The following is a 24,153-nucleotide window of genomic DNA, read 5'->3' on the forward strand; positions in this document are numbered from 1 at the left end:
TGAGAATGTCCTATATCGAGTAGTTAACGCTTCAGACAATAAAAAGTTGTAGATACTTTCTAGGTTTTGGCCATTATATGACCCATTGACTATTTCTATTTCTATTATAAGGCATAAGATATATAACAGATTAAAACATGCTAACTCTCGTATGTTTTTACAGGTTTTTTGCGCGGTTCTTCAACAGCAGGGTGGGACTGTTGCAACATTGCGACCTGAACTTCTTGTCGTACTTGCCAACGAGCCACAGCACGAGCTTCGCGTGGCTGTGAGTCAGACAGATACCCATTCGTCTTTATCGATAATAACTATAACAATACTAAGAACAAAAAGTTGACAACGATTTTACCGATCTTGTAGCTTGTCTCACAGGGACTTAGTATAGTTCGTCAGGAATCGAAGTAGCTTTTTTCATAATCTTGTCCCTTGCTGTACACTGATGCAGGTCGTTAATTGTCTAGCCAAATTTCTGCGAGTGGATCGCGAATCGCAAAAGACGTCATTTGCGTCTACGAAGAACTCAAATCATGCATCGACTTGCATTTTCGGCTTTCAACTGCTGGCAAATCAGCTCTCACAATTCGAATGTTGTGAGGAGCTCCTTCTCGCAGTGCTTCAGCTGGCATCAGGACGACAGATTTTGCGACTTGAACAAATGGACAACTTTCAGCAATTGCCCCTTGGTCCATCGTTTGCCGTGTGGCCGGAAGCATCTGTTGTGCTTCTAGCATGCATTAATCGCTGCACCTCGGCTGATCTGGCAGCGAAGTATGTTTCGACATTAGCCCAGGTAGGCTACTCGATTTCGACTTTAACTGTATACATGAAGTGTAAACTAGTTTGAAGTTGTCGACATGTGCGTGGTCCTTGCCCACCGAGGTTACGAACCGTATGGATGAACCCCTTTTTTCAGCATTTTTAATCCAATTGAACTTAAAAATTGGGCAATTTTCTCCCGTTCAAGAATAACAAACTCCATATTTTTAGGCTTGTACTTCGTCTTACTAAAGCGTTCCAATATGGCTAATTTGAAATACGAATTTTTTTACAGGTAGTCTCCGGCTGCCCACCGATTGCTAGAAGTCTTGCTTATTACAATATAGTCGAACAGGTGTGTGAACTATTGCCTTATCTAACAGGAGCAGTGTCACAGTCTCTATATGCGCTTGTTCGCGTCATCGTTGCACTGCAAACCGCTCAACCAACCGAAAGTCGGGCTGCCGCTGCAAGTACCCAACTTGCTGTACAATTCTACATGCGTTTATATGCACACTATGTGAAGAATGATCCAAGTAGGTGACTCTAAGCGAAAATTCACTTGAATAGCATCAACCTTTATATTGGCGTGATGCGAATTAGGCATAGAGGTACATTTACTCAAAGTGAAAAATATCTTCATACACACATATTGGGCAAGTCAGAGAATTTGTATGCAAGTAAAACGGATTTGTCCTTCCCTATAAATCATATTCGAACCAGGGCCGCACTTACGGGTGGACCTGTTTACGGAATACCTATAATACGCTTCACAAAACGCGGGCGTGCTCAAATACAGGCTTATGAAATGCAATATTGCTCTAGTAATTTCTAGACATTTTTCTTGAAACACTACAACTTTTCCCACATAATACTACAGTGGATTCCTCAATAATATCGATTTCTGTTTTAGCTTCTACGAGCATAAAATACATACCTCGGCTCTACGCAGGTGCGTTGCACGGTTTTAGCGATGCACTCAAACACAATATCTTGATGCACATCACAGTTCCTGCGCTATTGGAAGAGAAGCCGGAAAACACTCTCAATAACTGGGATTATTCCCATGAATCCGAGGACATAGTTACAAATCGTCCTAACAGCAACACATGCATACGATTCCCCATTGGGCTAGCAGTTCAACGAGGTTAGTATTTGAACAACAGTTCCCTGCCTTGTTTTTTCGTTGACTCGTTTCGTCAAATTTGCTCATTCTTTATGAGCGCCGGATAGTCTCATGGGTGAGCTTAAGTAGATTGTGACCCTAGCTTATCATATACAAACGCCTTAAGCTAACATTGTTTAATGCCCCCTGTAGTTGTATGCGATAGGTTACGCAGCATGACCATTATATGTATATATAATGGTCATTCTGCGTAAATCTATATAATATATAATAGCATATATATATAAACTGAGGGAACAATAATAATCATTTATTTTTGCCTTGTTTGGACAACGGTCATCTATGTGGCGTAGATTTGAATACGGCCGAAGGAAGTCGACTGTCAGGAGCTCTGGGGACGTTGACAGGAAGACGCGGGCGTTGCTCTCCTCAGGTTCTGGAACGGCAACTTCTGCTACTTGTTGAACTGTTGCAGTTTTCACGACCATCAGTTCTACTCTGTACCGAAGGATTCGCTTGTTTAGGCGACGTACTACATGTGCTCGCTATGGCATGTCTGCAGGACGATCATCCAAGTTTATCAAAAACTGCAGTGTATCAAGTATGTGAAAAACCTTTCGTTTGCACCTTTTTATGGATGGTTTATGGTTTTTTCCACTGTGTGCTTATGACGCTTCAGTCATTCACAGCTTCGTTCCAATGATGTCCTTCACCATGCCAAAGAGGTTAACTGAGTGAGCTATATTTCAACGCCAGAGTTCAAATAAATTTTGACTTGATTTACTTGAAATGTCATTACTATTAATTGGTGCTGTTACTATTACAGCTATCGAACTTGGCCCTAGCACTCTTGCGGCCCACACTGGACATTTCTTGTCGTTTACGTAGTGCAGATCTTCTAGGTCGCATACCGAACCTTTGCGCCCTTTTTCCATTGTTCGCTGCAAATAAGTTGGAACTGTTGGCTGCGTTTGTCGTCGAACTTTCCGAGGGCTCCGAAGGGGATCAGAGAACTAAGATTTTGCTCAACTCAATCGCTGATAGCCTAGCCCCTGACAGTGGACCATTCCGCTGCGAGATGGTGAGTATGTGTAAACAAGGTATGAAATATCTTCTTCGCATCATTTTATTTTTTGTCGATGAATTTTGTCGACGAAAAGTTGGTTGAAATATATTGGGCCATACATATGTTTTGACTGATAGCGTAACGTATAATCTATGCCTTCGAATCGAATCACTTCTATCACAAAGATTTGCGTACCAAAGGCCGTAAATAAGCTAGCGAGGACAATTTCTAATAATGGTAATAATAATGACCGTCATGGTTATTATTATTAAAAAGCAATGACATCATCATTGTCAGTAACTTCAAGTGCTCTGTCTTGAAATTCGAATGAACTCATTCTAGTGTGACAATTTTGTTTTGTGTTATAGAAACGACAGAAGTGGCTTGCGCAGTTCGAAGAGGATCGGGCCTCGTTCCTGGACACACAGGCCACGGCGGCGCTGGGTGCTTCCCAGCTTGCCGCGTCTCGAGTGAACCTGGAACAGCAACACGTAACCGACGCTGCGATGCGGGTTACAAGGACGATCGTCGACTATCAAAACTATGTCCGCAAGGCCTTTCTAAGTGCATACAAAGGTCGCAAATGTGTCGAATATGAACTTCGCCTCAAATGGAAGGGGATTGCACAGCGGCTTACCCATGAAAGGTATTTACCACAAAAAAAATTTAAAGGTGTTTTTTTTTATTAATAATTACTACTAACGTTCCTTTCCAATTACCACGGTATTACCTATGGGCTTGCGATTTGGCCACGCGATACAAAATCGAGTTCACAATGTGAATACAAACCAAGCTAGTTCAGCCTGTATCTTGTGTTTTCTGTGGTATTATATCTCTAGTGGACTTCACTTCTCATGTTATAGGGTTTTCTTTTAAGGATAAACATTCATAACATCTTGTTCATGTCTTGATTTGCAGGGCCGTATGGCACATGCCAGAGTTCGTGCCAGCCTCGTGGGAGCTTGATCCAACCGAAGGTCCATGGCGTATGCGTAAACGCCTCAGACGCGCCCATCTCGACCTGGAACCACGTTTTTGGATTAACGGCGGCACGGCCCAAACTAAATTTTCTCCACCGCTTGCATTTCTCTACTGCCAGCATGCGGCCCAACGGGAAAAATGGCTCCATTCGTTCGAACAGATTCTCAGTGTTCATTCGTGTTCAATGATCACTGCGAGTGTTGAAACGAGTGGTGAGGTTCTGGTTGGCTTAGAAAGCGTGCGCTTTGTCCCCGAAGATAAACAGGTCGGCGCGTTGAGTTGGGCCTTTTCAACAATAACCGAGCTGATGCCGCGACGCTATGAGCATGCTGATGTAGCTGTTGAGATGTTCCTCAATTCAGGATTAACGTGTCTTCTTGTCTTTAAAAATCGCGCACATCGCCAAGACTTCTATGATAAGCTCACACTGAACTGTGATAAACTGCAGAAGCCTGAAGCTCTACAGGCGGTTACAGCCCGCTGGCAAAGACGTCTGATTACAAATTTTGAGTACTTAACATACCTCAACAAAATGGCTGGCCGCAGTTTCAATAATCTGATGCAATACCCTGTATTTCCGTTCGTATTGTCACAGTATGACGAAGACGAGCTTGACCTTAGTGACGCGAAGAACTTCCGCGTATTGGACAAACCGATTGCTGTTCAGGACAAATCCCGTGAACCTCACTACGTCGATGTATTCAGGCAGAGCCAAGAGAACATCACAAATCTGTCTGTGGTATCAGGCCCTTTCCATTATGGGTCTCATTATTCCAACTCGGGCATTGTACTGCATTTCCTAGTGCGCATGCCGCCGTTTACGCAGGCATTTCTCAGTTATCAAGATGATAATTTCGATATTCCCGATCGTACATTTCACTCAATGGAAACAACGTGGAGACTCGCTTCACGCGATAGTCCAACTGATGTCAAGGAACTAATTCCAGAGTTCTTCTACTTTCCCGAGTTTCTTCGAAACATCTTCAAATTCGATTTTGGCAGTCGACAAAATGGCGAACAAGTCAACGATGTACGGCTCCCGCCCTGGTGTGAGAATGATGCGCGTCTCTTCAATTTGATTAATTTAGCAGCCCTTGAAAGTGAGACGGTTACTGAACGACTTAACCTTTGGATTGATCTGGTGTTTGGCTACAAACAGCAGGGCCGAGCAGCGGTAGACGCACTAAACGTGTTCCATCCGGCAACATATGCACACAATGCTCCGCCAACTGATCAAATGGATTCAATCGCACTCAAGGCATATCGGGCCATGATTAAAACGTATGGTCAAATGCCAATTCAGTTATTCACGCAGGCGCATCCGAACGTCAATTTTAGTACAGTAACTAGCACGCCGTCGAAAACTGTCGGACAGGTAAACGAAATTATGCGCTATACGCGCCTAAGATCTGATATCTCCTCTACGATCTGAAGTCAATGTTCATCTTCCTAATCGATAGTCGACCATTGTTCATCTAGTCTTATTTTGGTGTACCTGATCTGTAGCCACTGAGTGCCGCAAAACATATGATGTTCATTTCTATTGCAGCGCGTGTTGCCAACAGTGATCGGGGTCCGATGGGGTGTATTAGCCGGAAGTCCCGATGAAGCAAACCCACCGGAGTGTATTTGGTCCAAAGCATTTGGTCCACCCGGTTTCGGACGACTGCGGCCGCTAGACGTCCAGCGAATCGTTGGGGTATCAAATCAAGCAGAGCTTTTCGGTGGCCATGACTCGCCAGCAGCACTGCTCAGTTGGTGCTACTGCGATGCAGTACTGCGGCTAAAAACGCGCAAGGACCTGGTGCCCCAACCCCTTCTTGATGCCGCATACGATCCCGTACGTATTACGATAACATTGAAAGTTATCACACGTGTTTTTACCACGCTTGGATTACGGGACAACGTTCTTGCTTGCTTGATCTTGGAATTCGAGAATATCGTCTCACAAGCTCGACTAGATTTTGTGTTTGTTTTTTTCCACGATTGTTCATTCACTTTTATTTGTTTGTTTTATGCAGGTGTCATTCGTCTGCTGTTCCACTAACCGACCAGAGCTCTTTATTGGTCATAGCTCAGGCCGAATTGGAGTGTTTCGATTGCGGGTGACACCTTCGATCAGCGCCGTCCACCTAGATGATTTGATTGGCCACAAGGACATTGTGTTGCATGTCGATGTCTGCCCCGAATTCTTCATCGTTGCTTCGTCATCTAACGACGGGTCGTGTATACTCTGGGACCTGAACAGTCTCAAGTATGTTCGGACTGTGCTGCAGATTGGTGAGCCGCTTACATTGGCCAGGGTTAGCCCTACTCTTGGAGACGTAGCTATCGCCCAGGATGTTACCAGTAAGTTCCTGGAAAACAGTTGATATATGTACGAAGTTATGCAGGCAGCTCAAATTCAGTGAGTTCTCCTTAAGTGAACCCGATTCAAATGGGTTGTGTTTATTCGAAAAGACATCTAGATCGCAAGATTAACAGGCATGTCGCTTTAAGAAAATTTCGCTTACAGTAACACGCCTCGCTATAACCTGAATGGGGTTACAAGTACACTTTCAAATATGTTAAGACCTCCAATTTCCGATTTCGGTGACTTCAGACGGTGGCAGCAAATTACATCTGTACACAATCAACGGCGTGTTTGTGGCACAGCTGGAGTGTTTGTCTCGAGTCACTTCTTTGGCATATTCATCGGCACCTGAAGGTGCTAACGTCAATTTGCTGCTGGCCGGGCACGCCGACGGTTCTCTGCGACTATTTTCTTCCTGGAATCTGGCTCCTGTTCGAGAACTAAACCCACGAATGCGCAGCCCCGTTGCCGACGCCGTCTTCTCAATCTGTAACCAGTTCATTTTTGCTGCCGATCAGTCTGGACAAGTATGCGCCTGGGCGGGCGCTGCCCATAAATCTGGGACCGTTGCGCCACCGAAATTTCTCCAGGAAAAGCTCTAGCTATGACCATCTATCTATATGACGTTAATAATTAATTAAATCTCTATGACGTTAATAATTTTTTTTTGATAACACGTTTATTGATTAATCAAGTGTACTCATTAAGTCGAAAGCCGCCAACGTTGAAGACTAGCGCTCATGCTTGCCTCAATTAATGTGAAATGGGTCAGTTGAAAACATCAATTTACGCATGCATCGCAAAGCTTTACTACCTAGATTATCGGTTACCGTCTATTGAAATGATCGAAGGAAAGTAAAATACAGCAGATAATGTTTTGTAACATGCGTATTATATTTTATTCAAGAACAACTGCGATGTCCCTTGCGAACTCACTCATTTCACAGGAGGCATCAGAGATATACACACCATTGAAACCTCTATATATGTATATATATGGGGAGAGAGAAAGATATTTAAAACAACAAAAATCTGATTGGGAAAGTAATATATATATATATATATATATATAACTTTCCCCACCAGGTTTTTGTCAGGCCAGATTCACAGGATATATATATATATCCTGTGAATCTGGCTAAGGTGTAGATTATAATTTCGCTGGGTGTGATATATTGATAATGAGTGATAATGATTTTCTTTTTTAATCATCTTCTTTGGGATGGTCAATTGACAATCGGTTGTACATCTGTGAGTGTGCATGTGTCTCGGCCTGCACGAAAGCCACAGGCTGCATGCCCTGAGTGCAGAATCTATACTCAATGCTTGCTACCTTATATGCAATAACAAAACACCGTATACTAGTTGAATAAGATATAAAAAAGATCTGAATACAGTTTTTCCATCGTTATATTTTGAATAACTTAATTGTAATAAAATGACGGACAGAAATCAAACTGACATTTAGCTTTTTATAAAGGCTTAAAGTGAGAATATCGCGCTCCAAGGCTAAAACTTTTATGTATCGTAGGTTTCATTCTCTCTGGGATCAGCACGGAGTGTATACATTTTTTTTTTTTTTTTTTATAATACTTGATATCTTAGAATCATTACAGTACGTTACAGTAGCGTGTTAAAGCAGCTATTACCATTTTTACCAGTTACGCGATTACAGTGGACCAATCAACCACAAGATTGTTTTCTACAAGTATCGCCTAACAGTGATAGTGCTTGTACTATTTTTGTTTGGAGTTACACGTCAAAAGATAAATTAAGAAAAGAAGAACTATACACAAAATCATCATATGTCGAAGTACACATTCGCAAAACAGAATGATCGACTCAAGAAAATCTAGCAAAACACTGGCTTTTTCGTTTCCCCGTCTTTTCTATAAAACTGATTATAAAGATAAAAAAAATATTATATATATATATATATATATATCAAGGAACTGTGAATCACTGCTATTTTAATATAGTCACATGATCGTGACCACACAGCAGAAGACAAATTTGTATATTCAATTATACTTGTCAGTTCTTCGTTCGTCTTTATCCTACATCTTTCCTTAACAGTAGCTAAATTTTGTTTGGTAAATATTTCAATTTAGATCAAGTTTTAAACCGTTAAAATAATACTTATATTTTGTAGAAAGCATCGTTGCGTTATTTCAGCGATAGTGTCAACCATATTCTAAAAAAGTACAGCTGATGTCTGTCACATTAAATAAAAATCGCCGCGTAGTATATATGCTCCGTTTTGCGTGTACTCATGTCAGAAACAACCCAGTCTCACATATTGCAGTATTCCTCTTATTAAGTTTGACAATCGTCGTTATTGGTCGAAACACTCATCGTAAGATAGTGCCACGCCAATGGATTAGAAGGGCGTTTAAAAAAGTAGCCAAAATGTAGAGCTCTTAATATGTGTGATTTAAAGTATATGTAATTTCTAATTTCTACATAGTACACAAAAAACTAAACTCGAAATAAATAGAAATTTTACGTACCGACTACGCAAAGTAATCAAGTTATTATGTTAGTAGATTTAATGTTTATTCTTGTTACCTGTGTATCACCGTTGTGGCCGCCTTTATATGAAATCAGTTCATTCGATGGCTCTTTGTCTTATCTTTGAAAACATATACGCCGAAACAATATCGTGTCATGAACGCACTGCACAAATAAATAGAAATATGCTGATGAACTGCTTTACCAGTCCTTACTTCAGTACTTCAGTACCGCCAGTTATTATAGTTTTGTTATCAATCTTAAGGACATTTCATGTTACACATAATTTATATGAAAGACATATAATGCAAAAAGTATCCTCACTTCCAAATAATAAAGCATTTATTCTTGATTTTATGCACAGCCAGCGGGCTCTCTGCGATAGAGTTCAGGTTCCTTAAGGCGTTCTGAATGTGCAGTTTTTTTTATGCCGTTGTTTTAATCTATTCAATAGTGGCAAGATCTTGAGAAACTTCTTTGCCCTTTTTTTAAATCCAATCCTCATCTACCTTGGTTGTAACTAGGATGGACGGTATCATGCGGCCCAATTTTCGCAGTTCGAAGGTCCAGATTGTCCTGATGCTCGTTTAGCTTCATTATTTCAGTTTTACGTAGCCTCGTTATGCTTAAGGTGATGCCATCACTTCACTGCCTGTCGCACCGATCGTAAGAAGTGTAGCATTTAGGTATAATAAGTAATATATATTACAATTTAACACGAAAATATAAAACAGCATTAAAATCATTATTATTTGTCGCATATATAAATGACAACAAATGATTTTTACAAACATACATTTATTTATTTCGTTCCTATATAAAGTACGCTATCATCATGATCATGAATGTCAGTATTGTTGACTTAATCTCCCATAATTTGTCTAGTGTACATTCTGTGTTCTCCTACAATTCTCTATTCTCTCCGCGTTTTCCCTTTACATGTCCCAACTTCACAGATTAGTTACCTCCAACATAAATTGCGATAGCATCCCTACTTTCACGAAAATCCCATTGCACACATCATAAGCGTTACATTCATGCTTACACGTTAGTGTAATATCACTACTTGAGCGATTTGTCACATTTGCAATTACCGTTAATATCATATGAATGTTGAAACGTTCCCTACATCCTTGTGTAACTAACCAATTAACAGTTTTGCAGTTATTACGATCTTCTTCTCCTCTTATACGAGAAGCCATTTTCTAATAACAACTTTATATTACTAAATCGTGTTTTAGATTTTTCTAGGTGTCACCTGTCAGAAGTGACAATATTTCTTCTTGACTTTTTTTTATCCTAAAGAGGTACAACAATTAGCGTGTGTCCATCCTTTTATATATTTTTTCCACTAAAGTGCTCTACTGTTTTTGGTAATAATTTCTCTATCCATATATAAGCGACACTATATAAGAGCCACTGTAGCCGTCTGCTTATTACTGCTTCAACATTCGTTCGGTCTGATTCTGGTAAACAACAGAAACCTGTTAAAAACGACGGCAAAATACTGTTTGACTCTCTTGCGCACACACTGCTTCTTTTATTATATTGCGTGCATTGCAAGTAGGCAGTATGTCCGCACGGTTCTTCAGTGTGCCTCACTACTGCCGCTACTGTTATCCCTACTGCTAAATAAGTGCTCGTTTGATGTCGGCAAGTTTGATTCAAAAATTATATTGATCCGCGTACCAAAATCGGCACTGGCGTACAACAGCTTAGGTGCGGCAAGCGCTTGGCAGCGGGCGCTAGCTTCCATTATCTAGCGGCAGTTAGTTTGCTTGTTGACCAGAACCAAGACATACACAGAAGCAGATGGCTGCAATAGTTACATGCAGTAATTCCACATTTTTCTTTTTACATGGCGCGGACCTTCATCTGTTTGAGTTTTGGGGTGGTCTTCTTGGCAAGGCGTTTCTGTTCCCTGAGCTCGAGACGCCGCTGTTTCTCGGGATCGTCCTCAGCCAAAATACGCTCACGTTCCATGCGGATTCGTTCGTCACGGCGCTGCTGTGCCAACTCCTAAAAACGACAAAGGCAAAAATCGTTTAATAAAATTACAGTAAGATTCTGTACTAATTTGTTGAAGCCGGCTCACGTGTGATCATTTAACCTATGCTTGTACGTACGCCGTTAGTGTAGCGAAGCATACGTTTTATTACGCCACGCCACAACAAAGCCAAGCAAGTAGCCTTGCATCAAATGAACTTTATTACTAGACAGCTATGCAATGAAGTTTCCAGGGACTGGGATATGATATTAAAAAGTACAGCTTTATGTTTCCATGTCAAACTTCAGTGTGACACTACCGTGTTATGAAAACTTGTAATTAAAACTATTCAGTACTTGCCTGTCTCTGCACATGAGTGTTCTTGAGGAAAGTTTCTTCAACTTTCTGTCGATTCTTATCAGCTTTAGCCCGACCCTCCTTGCTTAACCGCAAGCGGGAAGCCTTATCAGCTACGATGAGTACTAATCCTAGCAAACCCTCGAGTGCCTCCATCTGATCTTCGGAAGTACGGCCTTTCCCAGGTACTACATGGTTACCAATGTTGCAAGCAAAACTAGAAATTTTATATCCTATGTAGTAGCGTTTAAAAGAGCAGTAATCACGTGTACGCTGCTCATAATAAAATAAAGCAATAACGATGTAAAACATAAAAATTAGATTGATTTAGGAAGAAATACATTCACCGTCCACATTTCTCTGTGGTCGATTATGAACTTGAATCCGACATAAACCTTACGGTTTGCAACGAGAGTCTTATTACGCGTCTTTAAGTAAATATTAAAGAAGAAAAATTCGTCTGATATGGAAATTGACGCATATAGTTATCTCTGTGCATAAAGGATGCAAAATGTTATTCTCCTCTCTCGCCAAACGTTCACTAAGAGTTTACATAACAAGCGGATGAAATCATATCTAGTTAAGTTAAACTTTCGTCTAATACAGTGTGGTACAATACCTGAAATTTTGAGGATAACAACGCGTTCAGTTTCTGGTTTTTTCAGCAATGTTCCCTGACTAGCTTCTTCTGCAGTCCGAAGTGCATTTTGGCCTTGCCATTGGTCCGACACGTGCAGCATTTCAATACAGTCCTTGTACTCTGATAAACGCTGCGTAAATTTCTGATCCTAAATGGTAAAAACGATACCTCACTTTAGCTGAAGTCATTTACATTTCTGATGAATTTAACTCGTGTATATAAGATTTGCCTTTATTGCAGATTTTCTGCTCCTCTGTTTGGGTTATTCTCATTACACGAATTTATTAAACCTAAATTTGAAAAATCTTTAAACATTAGTATTAAACGTCCACATTCAGTTTTATAATAATTAGAAAGAAATTGCACTATCCTATTTATATATTAGCCGTCCGTACTACACATAGCCAAATCAATGTCTTGAAGTGAGCAAATTATCGAATTAAGTTCATTTTAGGGGACATCATTCAGGTAAGACAAGGAGATCTCATTATAAGGGTGATCTCAACAACACGGTAAATTTTTATAACACAGTTGTGTTATATTTATTTAATTTTTCCTTGCCTTGTTGGTTTCTACTCACCTGGAAAAAGGACTGAGTTATATCACCAATCTCTGAATAAACAGCAAAAAATTCACCAAGATCGCGAAATACGCGGTCGGGTACACCTTTCCGATCTGGACAGAATGTCAGAACATCTATCATCTCCTTAGTAAGCTTTGATGCGTTTTTTTTTGATGTCATGCAGAAGACGAACGGGTCCATTGTTTCCAGTTTTAACTACATGATATAATCCACATTGCAGATTTACAGAAAATAAACGAATTATTTTCAAGAGCGAAAAGTTGTCGATAGGTATTAAACTTTATGAATTAGAAAATTCTGTGACGCCCATCGTAAATAGAAAAATATAGTCCATACTTATAGTTACCTTATAAGTGATCTGGTCTGACGTTGGCCGCATTAGTTGACCTAGCACACCTACAAGACACTGCCGCTTGATAAGTCGTAGCTCAACAAGCATACCTTCAACGCATTGCCTTCCTGAACACCATAACGTAAAACAATGCTCGGACTCCTTGCGAAGGCCAGCACTCTGAATTTCCTGTGATTTAGTCGCAAAGAAAAGCAAAGCCGTACCTATATATATATATATATATATATATATATATATATATATTGTGAAAACTTGTCTGTGTTTATTACGCCAATGCTATTTATATCTCTAGACTTTATTCTTGATAGATATTCTAAACAAACTGAGTGGACTAGCTACTGCAGACGCTGAATAGTCTCATAAGTATTTAATCCTTGAAGAGATGATTGAGATTCTTGTTTTTTTGTTACTTCCATACAGTTAACACACAACCCAACTAGCAGTAGGATAAATATTCATCGATAGGTGACACTGATCACGAATTTCACACAAGGTAAGGCTATTTGGCGAATGTTGCATTTAAGCCTTACCTTAAGGCCATCGTCTCCAACAAGAGCAAAATTTTTCTCCAATAGTGTGACGTGTTTGTCAAACCATGCACTCGCCAGCCTAGAATTCTTAGATCTGAAACCAACGCATATAGTTAATAATTATTAGTCTTCCATTAAAGCTGTTGAAAGCAGTGCTTTTGGTTCATCTGGTAAAGTTAATAATATGTAATCCTATTACTATTCTGCATACAGTACCCTTCCTTAGTAAGAACCATACAGTCTGCTGCTATTACAACAAAGATCGCTAGTGTCCATAGATTATAGACGAGGTCTTCGTTAGCTTCAAACTATTTTCACTTTTTTTTTTTTGAAAAACGTACAATACCACTTAGTTTGCATTGACAATTCGCGATCTGAACACTAATGTAATAAGTTTTGTCCTTACCGTCCAGATAAGAAATTGATAAAATAAATCACAAGTGCTGCACACATCAGCATCTCAGCGTAGTAACTTTGCCACGAAGCACGGAGATGTAGTGGAACTGAGGTGATTTTAAGATCGTTGTCACTCCCTCGTCCACCATTAGCACCGCCCACGCTCCCTTGAGAAATCGGTGGACGTTCCGAGCTGTTACCGAAAACGTGGTAATGACAACGCTATTTGGGTTAAAATAACGAGCGTTTTAGTACCATAGAAAGTTAGCAATAATTTGACAATCATAATATATGAATTAAAACGTTATACTTTCATTTACCTAACAGCTAATTGTACTAGTCAACAGGCTACCTCTGATCATGGCCTTCGAATTCTTCAGAGTCTTGGAAATGATCAAAATCTGCATCGTTGTCAATTTCATCATCTTCTACGAAGGCATCATCTTCTTTGCCACGACGGCCCACCTGGAATAGGGGGATATTAAATAGGCTACGAACAATTTAAGCAGAATCTTTAAACAGAAGCAGAATCTGATAGATTCTGCTTGATAACCGCCATGGTGATGTAGGTTGTGGTGGAGTAGAATTAGAAAGAAGAATTTTATGAAATTTTATCAACGAAAGATCTTTTTTCTTTCCACGTCGATCCGGCTAAGCAATGCTGAGCGATCGTTAGAAGAAGTCGACCCGTTTTTTGCTTTCCATACCGGTAATCGTGCGGCATTGCACAACGCAAGAATCATGTGGCTCAAAATTGATGACCCCAAAATAAAAACCTCTCAACAAACCTCATTTTGTTCTAACTTCGGCATTGCTCTCTGCTGTTGTTGCGACGTCTGCTGAAGTAACTGTTGTTTTTCCTGTGGGTCATCTTCAAACTCCTCAAACTCGGCAAACTCGTTTGCTTCATTATTTGGTGGATCGCCTTCATATTGGTCGTCTTGAGGCCTTCCATTGGCCAAGACCAGCGTGAGTACCAGTAGGGCCGACAAAAGCCAAAACCGCATTATAACCTCTATAGAAATAAACGGAAGCAGACATAAAGAAAGCAACTATTCCATTAGATAATTGATTATAGCTTAAATGAGTGTTGTGCAAGGCACATAAAATTTGGAAAGGTGTTCTTGTCATCCTTGTTATCTATTTCACCGAGATCTAATAAAGCTAACAAATAATGACTCGCGTAACTCTCTTATTTTAAATGGCGCCATTATAAATACAGTAAAGCCATAATTCGTATTATATGTTTCCATATTTTAGACACCAAATAAATTCCTCCTGGGGCTTGAATTGTTGTGTGTTGAACACTTCGTTCGAGTGATATCCTCTTCTTTCTGACAGACAGGAATAAAAAAGCGATCAACAAAACACAATATTGCTGTTTATTTGAGACACTAACAAATGCAAAGAAAAGCAATATTTTCTTGTCCGCGCAAAAGGGCTAAATGCGGAATATGCTCTAATATTTCGAAGAGTTTGACGCTTGCAACTGCATTACCATTGTATCAGGCGGTTCTTACGTTCTTTCGATTATGATGGTCATTAATAGTTACGCAATTTTTCTATCAACAATAATGAGGAGTTAGCAAATACGATTCGGTCAATTCCTAACCATGGTTTTGACGATTTTGTATAGAATAGCCAATCGTAACTTGAAGTCTGTCTCTAATAAAGACCGTAGAATAGAAAGTCACACCCTTCTCAATAATGAACATATATATATATATATAAATGTTATGTAAAGTTAATGTCAAGTTAAGCTGTAGAAACGATCACTGCTCTTGTACTGTATGGTATACATCGCGTACCGTAGATGTGTTCTTCACTTTTCCAATAATAAACATTAGCAGGAACGGAATATTACGTATCTAATGACAAACTAAAACATAATTTAACCTCCACGGGAGACAATAATGTTCGACGTTTCCGACCGTGAGAGGAACTTTTCTAGTTCTTTTCCTTCGATAGGTGCACGTTGGCATCTGTAGGTAACAATAAGAGAGCGCATGATTTGAAAACAAAAAATAAAAGAAAATAAATGCACAACTACTAATATCGAACGACGGTAAACATTATTTAAACATATTAAAAAGTGCTGGGATTGATAGACTTTATACGCTTGCGTAACCCTAAACCTGTTCTTCAACTAATTCATAATTGCAAAAAATACACTTCGCCTATAAAGACGTCTAGTTTATAAGAAAAGGATACGATTTTTAATATTTGGACCTCTTCTTTTGTTATGGCCGATAACTTGTAGCTAAGAGTCTCTTAATAATAACAACGCAAGTTTTATTAATTATTCTTGAAAAAGAATTATTCAAGACCTAGTTCTCTCAGGTTAGCAATCTGGAGGCTAAAGAAAAGCACGAGGAAACAACACTAACCCAATAGCTTCGACACACTATTGCAAAGGTTTACTATTTGTAAGGCACCACAATTTGCGTAGCTGCTTTACAGTCGCAATAGGCTCAGGAAAAACCGCCGGCTGTTCGCATTACAATGCTAAGAATAGTCATGCGCTAAGTGTCACTGCGTCCCACTGATTTTACAGCTGAGGCTGCCCGCTTAGTTTCATGCCTAATGAAAAGAGCTTTTAAAATGCAGATAGTCACCGTAGAACGTAATGTAATATAAGTTAGACAAAGAAAGCGCGCGCTTTTTCTTTCAAATTTATTCATAAGTACACTGTATTATACATTTTTCAGAAATACTTGCTTGATTTGTCAGAAAAAAATTATCCGCTTGTTTACGTATTTGTTTCCACTCAACGGAAAACCTATTCTGATTTGGTCATGCTAGGAATGGTGCGAGATCATTATGGTCCTATTGTCTTTGAAATTTTAGAATTTAAAGAATCTTCAGAAAAAGCTCAGAGACAAAACTAGCATCATAATCGTGATTATGAAATAGATAAGGGTGATGTACATTTTCATCATTTACTTTTTCCTCTGCTAGAAGAACTGAATCCCATACAAAAATATCGGCGATGGAGTCCATCTATACCTAAGGGACATCTTGAAGCAGTTAATGTGCCTACAGGCGTCTTTCAAACGATTGCGCCGGCTCTGGGGCTTCTCCAAAGTGCTTCGAGCCTTCACACTTTAAAGTGGCGGATCGTTGTTCACATCGAGAGCACGTTACACTAATGGACAGATGACCACTCAGCTACAGTGCCCAACTGGGTCTGCTACAGAAACAATAAAAATTTCTGTACCTTCACGCAATGATTTGCTTTCTTCAACAACTTTCCCACACAGCGATACTCGTCAGAGAAGAACACATGCACGGCTTTCAAATCAAAGCACAGTCGCTGGTGATGCTGCAGCATCAGGGATTATCCGCACTTTCCACTAATAATCAGATTTGAACCTCACGTTGACCACTTGTCGACTAACCTGTACCGCGCTAAATGTGTTTACCGGCTAAGAGAATGATTTCTCGTCAGTCGTATCGGCAGGTATTTGTTAGACATCAGTTTTTTTTCTACTACGGTGATCGTTCGCCTAGATCACTACTGATTCGCTTCGCAAGCTAACTAGAAACTGTAACAATCAACTTGCCTGCTGTTCGATATCGATGATACCTAATTCCCCCTCATACAGGGTCCGTTCGCCTCCTCGTCCTCCACTCATTGGCGCTGTTGGCAGTCTAAATCGTTTGACATGTCGAACTCTTCCAGTTGGAGACCGACACATAATCAAATGAGCTATCAACGCCATTTACCAATCCACAACAACACGACGATCTGGTGGTGTGTCTGCGTTGTGCGGTGGCGAGTGTATGGTTCTTTCTAGTCGGCGCATATGTACTTAAATCAGAGTGTGTGTAGCGTGCGGATGCTGTGGGCTGTTTCGCCCGCCTATCAACAACACTCCTGTGGTGTTCCGGCGTAACGTTGCTGTTGTGAATCATTTTTCGAAGCCAAAGTGTCACAACAGATCGCGCAATGGACATCGATTCGATGACGGTATGTTTATCGGTACTACTCCTGTTGCAAACATTTACTGAAGTGTACGTATGTGCGTTCCTTTGAAGTCAGTTCTCATTTTTTCGCTTTATACAGCCGAAACGCTTATTAGCCGCGGTTATGACGGAGGTCCGGGTGTTTACATATGTTCTGTCCGTATGAAGAGATCACGATGGATAGCTGATAATGTATGATCATGGAAACGATGTAGGGCGGATGATTTTCTTCGACAAGCATTGGTGCTTTTAATTGTTGATCTATAGGATTCCTGATTTGATTTTTCAACGCCAAAACACAGCGCTAAGCACATACACCGTGCGAATATCTATGAGATGCTTGCTGAGCTGAAATAGTTTTATTAACTCTAACCCTACTATGTGTGTATTGCACGTCGTATACCTAAATTAAGAAAATGAAATAGTGTTGAGCTTTGAGCGCCAAAAAGTATAGGCAGTATTACTGGATAAAGATCGACCGCTAAAATTTGAGTTGGTTTCCGCAATTAAAATTCGTTAGTTGGTTGAAAGTGAAAAAAAATATAAAGATTAAGGAGCACGGAACAGTAGGTATTTTATCTACTGTAGTACTGCCATCAATATTTTTGTGTTTACTCATTGACGAGATGTAAATGTCCTTTGTTGACGTGGGTAAATTTTGGCGCTTGCTGAATGCAACCTCCATATTGAACCTAACGTAGTACACTTGACGACAGTAAACTTTTTCATTTCGCATCGGCAGGTGGCTGACTTGAAACGCGAGCTGAAGGCGCGGAACCTCACCCTTAAAGGCGCCAAAGCCGAACTGGCACAACGGCTCAAGGATGCTTTGTCACAGGCAGAGAGACAAATCAGTTTGTTATCACTTTCTTTAGTTGACACACGATTGTATTGAAGTGGGCCAGCCAATATATACTTAATTTCATAGAAGACAATAAAGCTTTGGTGAAAACCAGCTACTCTTGCTCAAATCATTGCAAACCCGCGTATCCCGCAATGTCTTCTACTATATTAACTCTAAGGTTTTTGTTTCTTATTAAGGGACCGATCTTTATGTTCTTTATGGCATCGAACAAAAATACATGCGTCGTTTCGTAAGCCCATTGCGGTCTTAACTAGTTGTAAATTTTAATCTATTCATTTCAAAGCGTTGTCTTTACACAGTTTATGCTAATAAGCGCCTATAAATATCAAGATAGTTAACGCTCTTTGTGGGTTGTCTTTAAAAAACGTATTCACTTATATTTTTTAGGTGATGATCAGCTCCCAGAAGGAGAGCTGTCAGATGAAGGGCTTCTGAACGAAGATGATCTTTTAAAGGAAACTCCTGATTCTCCTGTCAAGCACAAGGATGTTCCTGTTCCTACAACTGTAAGTGCTATTTTACACTAATTATCAGTCGAGGCTGATCGCACATCACTCAATGTATCAGTCAATGTTTAAAAATTAAATAATTCTATTCTATAGAAATCTAACCTGGTTAAAGGATCTATAATCTATAACACACAATATATCGTCACAACAGTTATTGAACTCATTTATTTTAGCAACGTTGGTGTTGAGATACATTTTTTTTCGTACTTTTCAAAAATATCTAGTGATCAGAGAGAACCACGCTAATCGCGTTTGTGTACACCTTTACCACAAACCTGTATCACTTCACATTATTTAGTTGCAACTTGTAATTCAGTTATACAAGGTATCTGATAAAGGTGCAGATAAATAACTAAATGTATGCTAATTAATCGCTTAGTCACGCTTTTGTAACATTTGCGCTATAGGTACAACAGCCAATCATGGAAAAACCGAAAGCTTTCGTTGTATCTGCGACAGCATTGCCTGTACCCCAAGTAGTGAAGACAGCAGCTGCTCTCCAGAAAGAAGGTGTTCTGCAGTCTATGGAAGATGATTTGTTTTCGGATCGACCAGAGGCCCCTGCTGCACCGCTTCCCGTAGCTCCACGGGTTACCGCAGATAAGCTCAAGGCGCGTGCTGCACGGTTTGGCTTGCTTGAAGCTAAACTTGAAGAACGGGCCAAAAAATTCGGTGAGTACACTGAGCCTTTTTTATGTCACGCATTGCTAAGATAAGTTGTCAATGCAACTGATATCGAGACATACATAAAAACTAAGGACAAGTACTCTAGTAACTGTTCCTCGCGATATGCGTTTACTGTTCTTTATTAGGCACGGGTACAGCAAGTAAGATTGGAGCCGCGCCCGACGTAGACAAGCAGAAGCTAGTAGATCGTGCAAAAAGATTTGGACTTTCTGTTGGTGAAGACGGACGAGCCAATCAGACACGAGCCAATTCAGCAGCGACTTTTACGGCTGTCTCGGTTACCAACTCCCGGATCAATAACATAAGCGTAAGCCTCTGGCTTTTATTATTAAAGGGAAAATATAGGCGCAAGAGAGGCTTTACCTTGAGTAATTACACATACCAAAGAAACGCAAAGATATAATTCGACAAAAAGGTGTTATCATATGTTCAAGAGTCACGCTTACCAACTTACCAATGCAAATGTAATTTTTGTTTATCATTTGACATGAACTCAACGATAAAGAAAAATCTCGCATTTTTAACATTAAACAAGTTTGATAAGCTATTTTCATAAGTATTTTAGAATGCATTGGTACACATGCTAGAATAATTTTAGGCTTTATTTGATTACATTTCCAGGAAGCCGATCTTGAGAAGCTCCGTAAACGAGCAGAACGGTTTGGAGGAAACGTATCGTCTGTCGCTGCTAAAATGGTCGAAGCTGAAAAACTAGCTAGAAGAAAAGCGAAATTTGAAGGAGAGGTAACCACCGGAAGCGCCACTGTCCGCAACATCGGCGATAGCAAGGTAAGGCAATGTTCGCCTAAACGTTTACCTCCAGGGAAAAAGCATTTCCTTTTCATAAACATTTCGGCATGTGTACTTGTTTCAACTCGATCATTAAGATTCAAGAAGATGCTTTTAAACGTTTGATTTGGTCCAGCCTTTGCTGTAGTCGACTTTCACTATCAAAGCTGGAATATTGGATAGTCAACACATGCTTTATGGTTGTCAAAAAACTTCTGCACAGTAAACTGAATCTACTATATTTATTGTGTTACAATATTATATTTATTATGTATATGTAGCATACGACTAATATGAGAATAGAGAACGCTATGCTTCTCTTGGATGCAACTCCTTTATAGACCATCACTTGACTTGATCTGGTTCGATGTCTGTGTTCGGTTATTTTCCAGGGGACAGAAAACGAGTCCAACATTGTTCCGCCGGCTCCAAAACGAAAACCTATCGTCTTTTAGGGCATGCGAACTGCAAACACAAGTAAATTATTGCGCATGACTTAAGTTATACATAATAGTCTGTCTAGGACCAATGCAAGCTGTCATGTAACGACACAGACACAAATGACCGATTATGAAAATCGCCAGTATGCGTTGAGCGATGAACCATAATACTCGGCGATCGCTTTAGCTCGCGGGCTGATAAACGATAAAATCCAGCGCAACTTCTTCGAAGTGAAGCTACACAATCCACAAACGATTACCTCATGGTTGAGATTCTTTGAAAAAAATGCCTCTTTTGTGTATATAAGCTACTTGATTAAGCATACCACTAGCAGATGTCTCAGTAAAGTATTTGATATAAAAGTAAAACAGAACATCATATAAATGTGTGGGAAATGACCGAGAAATCACGTTAAAAAAAAATAACACTGGCTCTTGGCACTGCTGGAGCCGCAAACTAGTGAAGCTTGCGATCATTAAATTTTTGAGAATTTGAGCACAACTATAGGCCTATCGCATAACCGCATTCAGAGGAGAGCGTTAACCTTTATTTTGGCTTAAGTAAAAGTTTAGCAGGCTTAGAACAACCTGAAAGACTGTTGTGACAGGCTAAACAACTGTCTAAACAGAAGTGAGTAGACGAGCAAAAAAAACAAAGCCAATTGGGGAATAACTAAAACTCGAGTTTATCTTATCGTTGAGATGGTACAGGTTGATGAAAAGACTCGATTGCAATACGAGCGTGAGCGCTATAATTAAATTTTCCTCTCGGAATAGAAGGGGAGTTATTACTGTTAACTTGTGCTTATAAAAATATCATCATTTATGGTCTTTATATAATTTTTCTGTCTAAAAACGAGTTGAGCAACGAGTTGAAGCGCGGCAACGGCCGGTTTCTCGTTATGGTAGCCTCCGTGAAGTTTTTGTGTGTTCTGTGTGACTGATGGCTAATTGAATAGGTGGATTTTGATTAGGTGTATGCGTGTGTGTGTGTGTGTGTTTGGAAAAAATGTGATTGGAAAAATAGAGATCCAACGATGCTTGTGTAGAATTAGCGCAATAACGTTCAACTGTTCCATTTCAACTAACCTAAACTATTATTGTGCGAATCGTTTTACAACAGAAGCTAATGACGGCGTCCTTAGCTCACGGTACCTAAGCGGATACAAACGTTAAAAAAAACGGAGTTGGACATGTTTTGAAGGAAATTATAATAATGTTTATCGTTGTGCGGAGTGCGATAGCGCTAATATTTGGATCGAGTACAGATAGGGGCTGGTGCAATGTCAAATGAAGGAGCTGTGTAGGATCGTAGCACTTTCGTGCTCTTTCGGAACGCTTGTTTTAACGGCTTGGGGTCTGTATTACAAATTGTCAGCCATACAAACATCATCAGCGCCAAAGGACAAATACGAAAGAATACACAATTATGCTGTAATATAAGTCGGTGACCACTATGTATAAACGTATTGCAAAAAAAACAAGTAGAATAAAACAAAAGCTGCGTTAATCAACGAAACATTATGTTGCCTTAATTCTTTTTTTCAAATTAATAGATACGTAATTATACAAATAATAACATATCATATATGTATATATATCACACAGTTATGTATATGTATGTAACTGTGCGATTCTAGAAAAAAAGCAGTAGGTGCATAATAGTAGTCAAGAAACCATAGATTAATTCAGTCAATTTTTTCAGTATCTTTGCCAGATGGAACTTCGCTATAATAGTTATCTTGTTCATGTAAATCTATCCATAAATGTATCTTGCGGTACGACTTTGGGTGACAAAATACGTTTTTGGTAATCATAATGGCTATAAAGCAACGGCAACATTCAAGGAGCAGGCTCGTAAAGAGAAACAACGAAAGAAAGGTGCTGCAACAGAGTACTCTCAGCCATATTCTTAATGAGTGTCTTTGCTAGTAGAAGCCCGAGCTTCCGGATCCCGGAAGAACGCCATAGCTTCTGTAGAAGGGACTCAACAGTAACTGCTTGCTAACATCCGTCATAAGAAAAAAGTGCGCCAAGCATTTCATCTCTGCTGTATTGGTAAGAAAAACAACATTCAACGAAGCAATGGGAGACGGAATTTTGTTTAAGCTCGTCGAGTCAGGTGTCCTATGCAGGCTCACCCAGCTCATCACTTCGATTTTGCACGGAAATCCCGATAACGTACAACACAATGTTACGGAATTGGTCCCTTTTTAACAGGTGACAGGAGTAGGTCAGAACGACAACCTCAGCTGCATATTTTGCTCAATCCTCCTGGAGGATCTCCCAAGCAGTATAATCGAAAAGCACAAGCCTAAAAGGGCAGATGTTCTATTGTACGCCAATGACTTCACGATCTGCCGGATTAGTCGCTTTGGGGTGTAATACATCAGCCCACTTACAAGAGTACGTAGCAAATGTCGGCCAAAAAATCAAGCAAACCAAAACCATGAAGTTCCGAAGAGCAGGGTCACTACCAATAAATGAAACTATCGGATTGAAGTCGTTCGCCTTTGGAATATGTAAAGCATTTTTCGTCGAGATTACGCTCGACACCAATGCCTTGCGAGAACCACAACACAGTTCAACTGTACAAACTAGACGAGGTAAAAGCCTGCTTTTTTTAAGACTGCACAGGGGCTGCATACGTTCTGCTATAATCTCTACTTGTATTTGTTAGCGGCCACTGCTCATCAGAAACGTTCCCCAGCTAAGACTCATTTGACAATAAGAGTCGGAATCCTTTATGGACGGAAAATAGCAGAAAACACATTAAAGGGACCGACATATTCTACGCTACGTATGACTTCCAGCATGTTGTGCGTGGTAATTGATATAGCCATGATCTACACAAAAGTTGACCCTGTATTCGACGCGAAGACATGAGCTCAAGGACGTCTCAGTTGAAAAGCTTGGCAAAGAAAAAAACAGCGCAGCCGCAGTGCTGTTTGATTTACCTATTTATTTTTATCACTGATATTCTGCTTTAAAAAACGCTTTTGTATTGTCTGTATACAACGCACCTGACAAAGGTGAAACTGCACAAGTTACGATATATTTTATATAGAACATACTTTTGTCTTTTCACAGACCAAATTGGCTAGGGTATTCGACGTAAAAAAGAAAGTATACGAAGTGCCAATATGAGCAATAATATAAGCTAACTAATCTGACTCAGTCGGCTCCAGTCTAATCCGTCTGTCTAATCCGTCTACTCATGCAGTACTATATTTATTGCAATGATATATTAAATGATTAC

The 24,153-nt window shown here is 39.9% G+C and overlaps 3 protein-coding genes across 13 annotated transcripts in view; 2 read left to right on the plus strand and 1 right to left on the minus strand.

The window, feature by feature from the left end:
• The window catches only part of mv (lysosomal-trafficking regulator mauve), a 25,948-nt gene extending 16,959 nt beyond the window's left edge, over nt 1-8,989 (plus strand). For 4 of the 5 annotated variants that reach the window (XM_086971308.1, XM_022845584.2, XM_086971307.1 and 1 more), the window contains 11 exons: nt 164-268; nt 446-790; nt 1,052-1,292; nt 1,670-1,903; nt 2,236-2,483; nt 2,709-2,963; nt 3,317-3,594; nt 3,867-5,304; nt 5,479-5,769; nt 5,951-6,278; nt 6,532-8,989. In XM_086971308.1, coding sequence (XP_086827434.1) covers nt 164-268; nt 446-790; nt 1,052-1,292; nt 1,670-1,903; nt 2,236-2,483; nt 2,709-2,963; nt 3,317-3,594; nt 3,867-5,304; nt 5,479-5,769; nt 5,951-6,278; nt 6,532-6,884 — 4,116 coding nt within the window. In that variant the 3' untranslated portion in view covers nt 6,885-8,989. The remainder of the gene's footprint in view (nt 1-163; nt 269-445; nt 791-1,051; nt 1,293-1,669; nt 1,904-2,235; nt 2,484-2,708; nt 2,964-3,316; nt 3,595-3,866; nt 5,305-5,478; nt 5,770-5,950; nt 6,279-6,531) is intronic. The other variant, XM_022845585.2, reaches the window with a different exon arrangement.
• A 582-nt stretch (nt 8,990-9,571) lies between these two features.
• LOC111267378 (PAT complex subunit CCDC47) lies at nt 9,572-17,288 on the minus strand. 7 transcript variants are annotated; one of them, XM_022845590.2, is made up of 10 exons: nt 17,202-17,288; nt 14,427-14,653; nt 13,991-14,103; nt 13,649-13,831; nt 13,243-13,336; nt 12,707-12,880; nt 12,358-12,555; nt 11,757-11,925; nt 11,141-11,325; nt 9,572-10,812 (listed from the first exon to the last, which is right to left on the minus strand). In XM_022845590.2, exons 2-10 carry the CDS (start codon nt 14,643-14,645, stop codon nt 10,648-10,650), a joined length of 1,500 nt encoding a protein of 499 aa, XP_022701325.1. In that variant the 5' UTR covers nt 14,646-14,653; nt 17,202-17,288; the 3' UTR covers nt 9,572-10,647. The 7 variants fall into 7 exon arrangements, with proteins under 7 accessions (XP_022701325.1, XP_022701328.1, XP_022701324.1 ...); XM_022845593.2 differs by lacking the exon at nt 17,202-17,288 and adding an exon at nt 17,037-17,150; XM_022845589.2 differs by lacking the exon at nt 17,202-17,288 and adding an exon at nt 16,856-16,994.
• A 102-nt stretch (nt 17,289-17,390) lies between these two features.
• LOC111267381 (uncharacterized) lies at nt 17,391-22,413 on the plus strand. The gene is made up of 7 exons (XM_022845598.2): nt 17,391-17,608; nt 18,347-18,458; nt 18,857-18,975; nt 19,386-19,650; nt 19,791-19,972; nt 20,287-20,454; nt 20,847-22,413. The coding sequence occupies exons 1-7, from the start codon at nt 17,588-17,590 to the stop codon at nt 20,907-20,909; spliced, it is 930 nt and encodes a 309-aa protein (XP_022701333.1). The 5' UTR covers nt 17,391-17,587; the 3' UTR covers nt 20,910-22,413.
• Nucleotides 22,414-24,153: the final 1,740 nt, after the last annotated feature.

This window comes from Varroa jacobsoni, unplaced genomic scaffold (assembly GCF_002532875.2).
Source record: "Varroa jacobsoni isolate VJ856 unplaced genomic scaffold, vjacob_1.0 scaffold_1177, whole genome shotgun sequence".
NCBI lineage: Eukaryota > Metazoa > Arthropoda > Arachnida > Mesostigmata > Varroidae > Varroa > Varroa jacobsoni.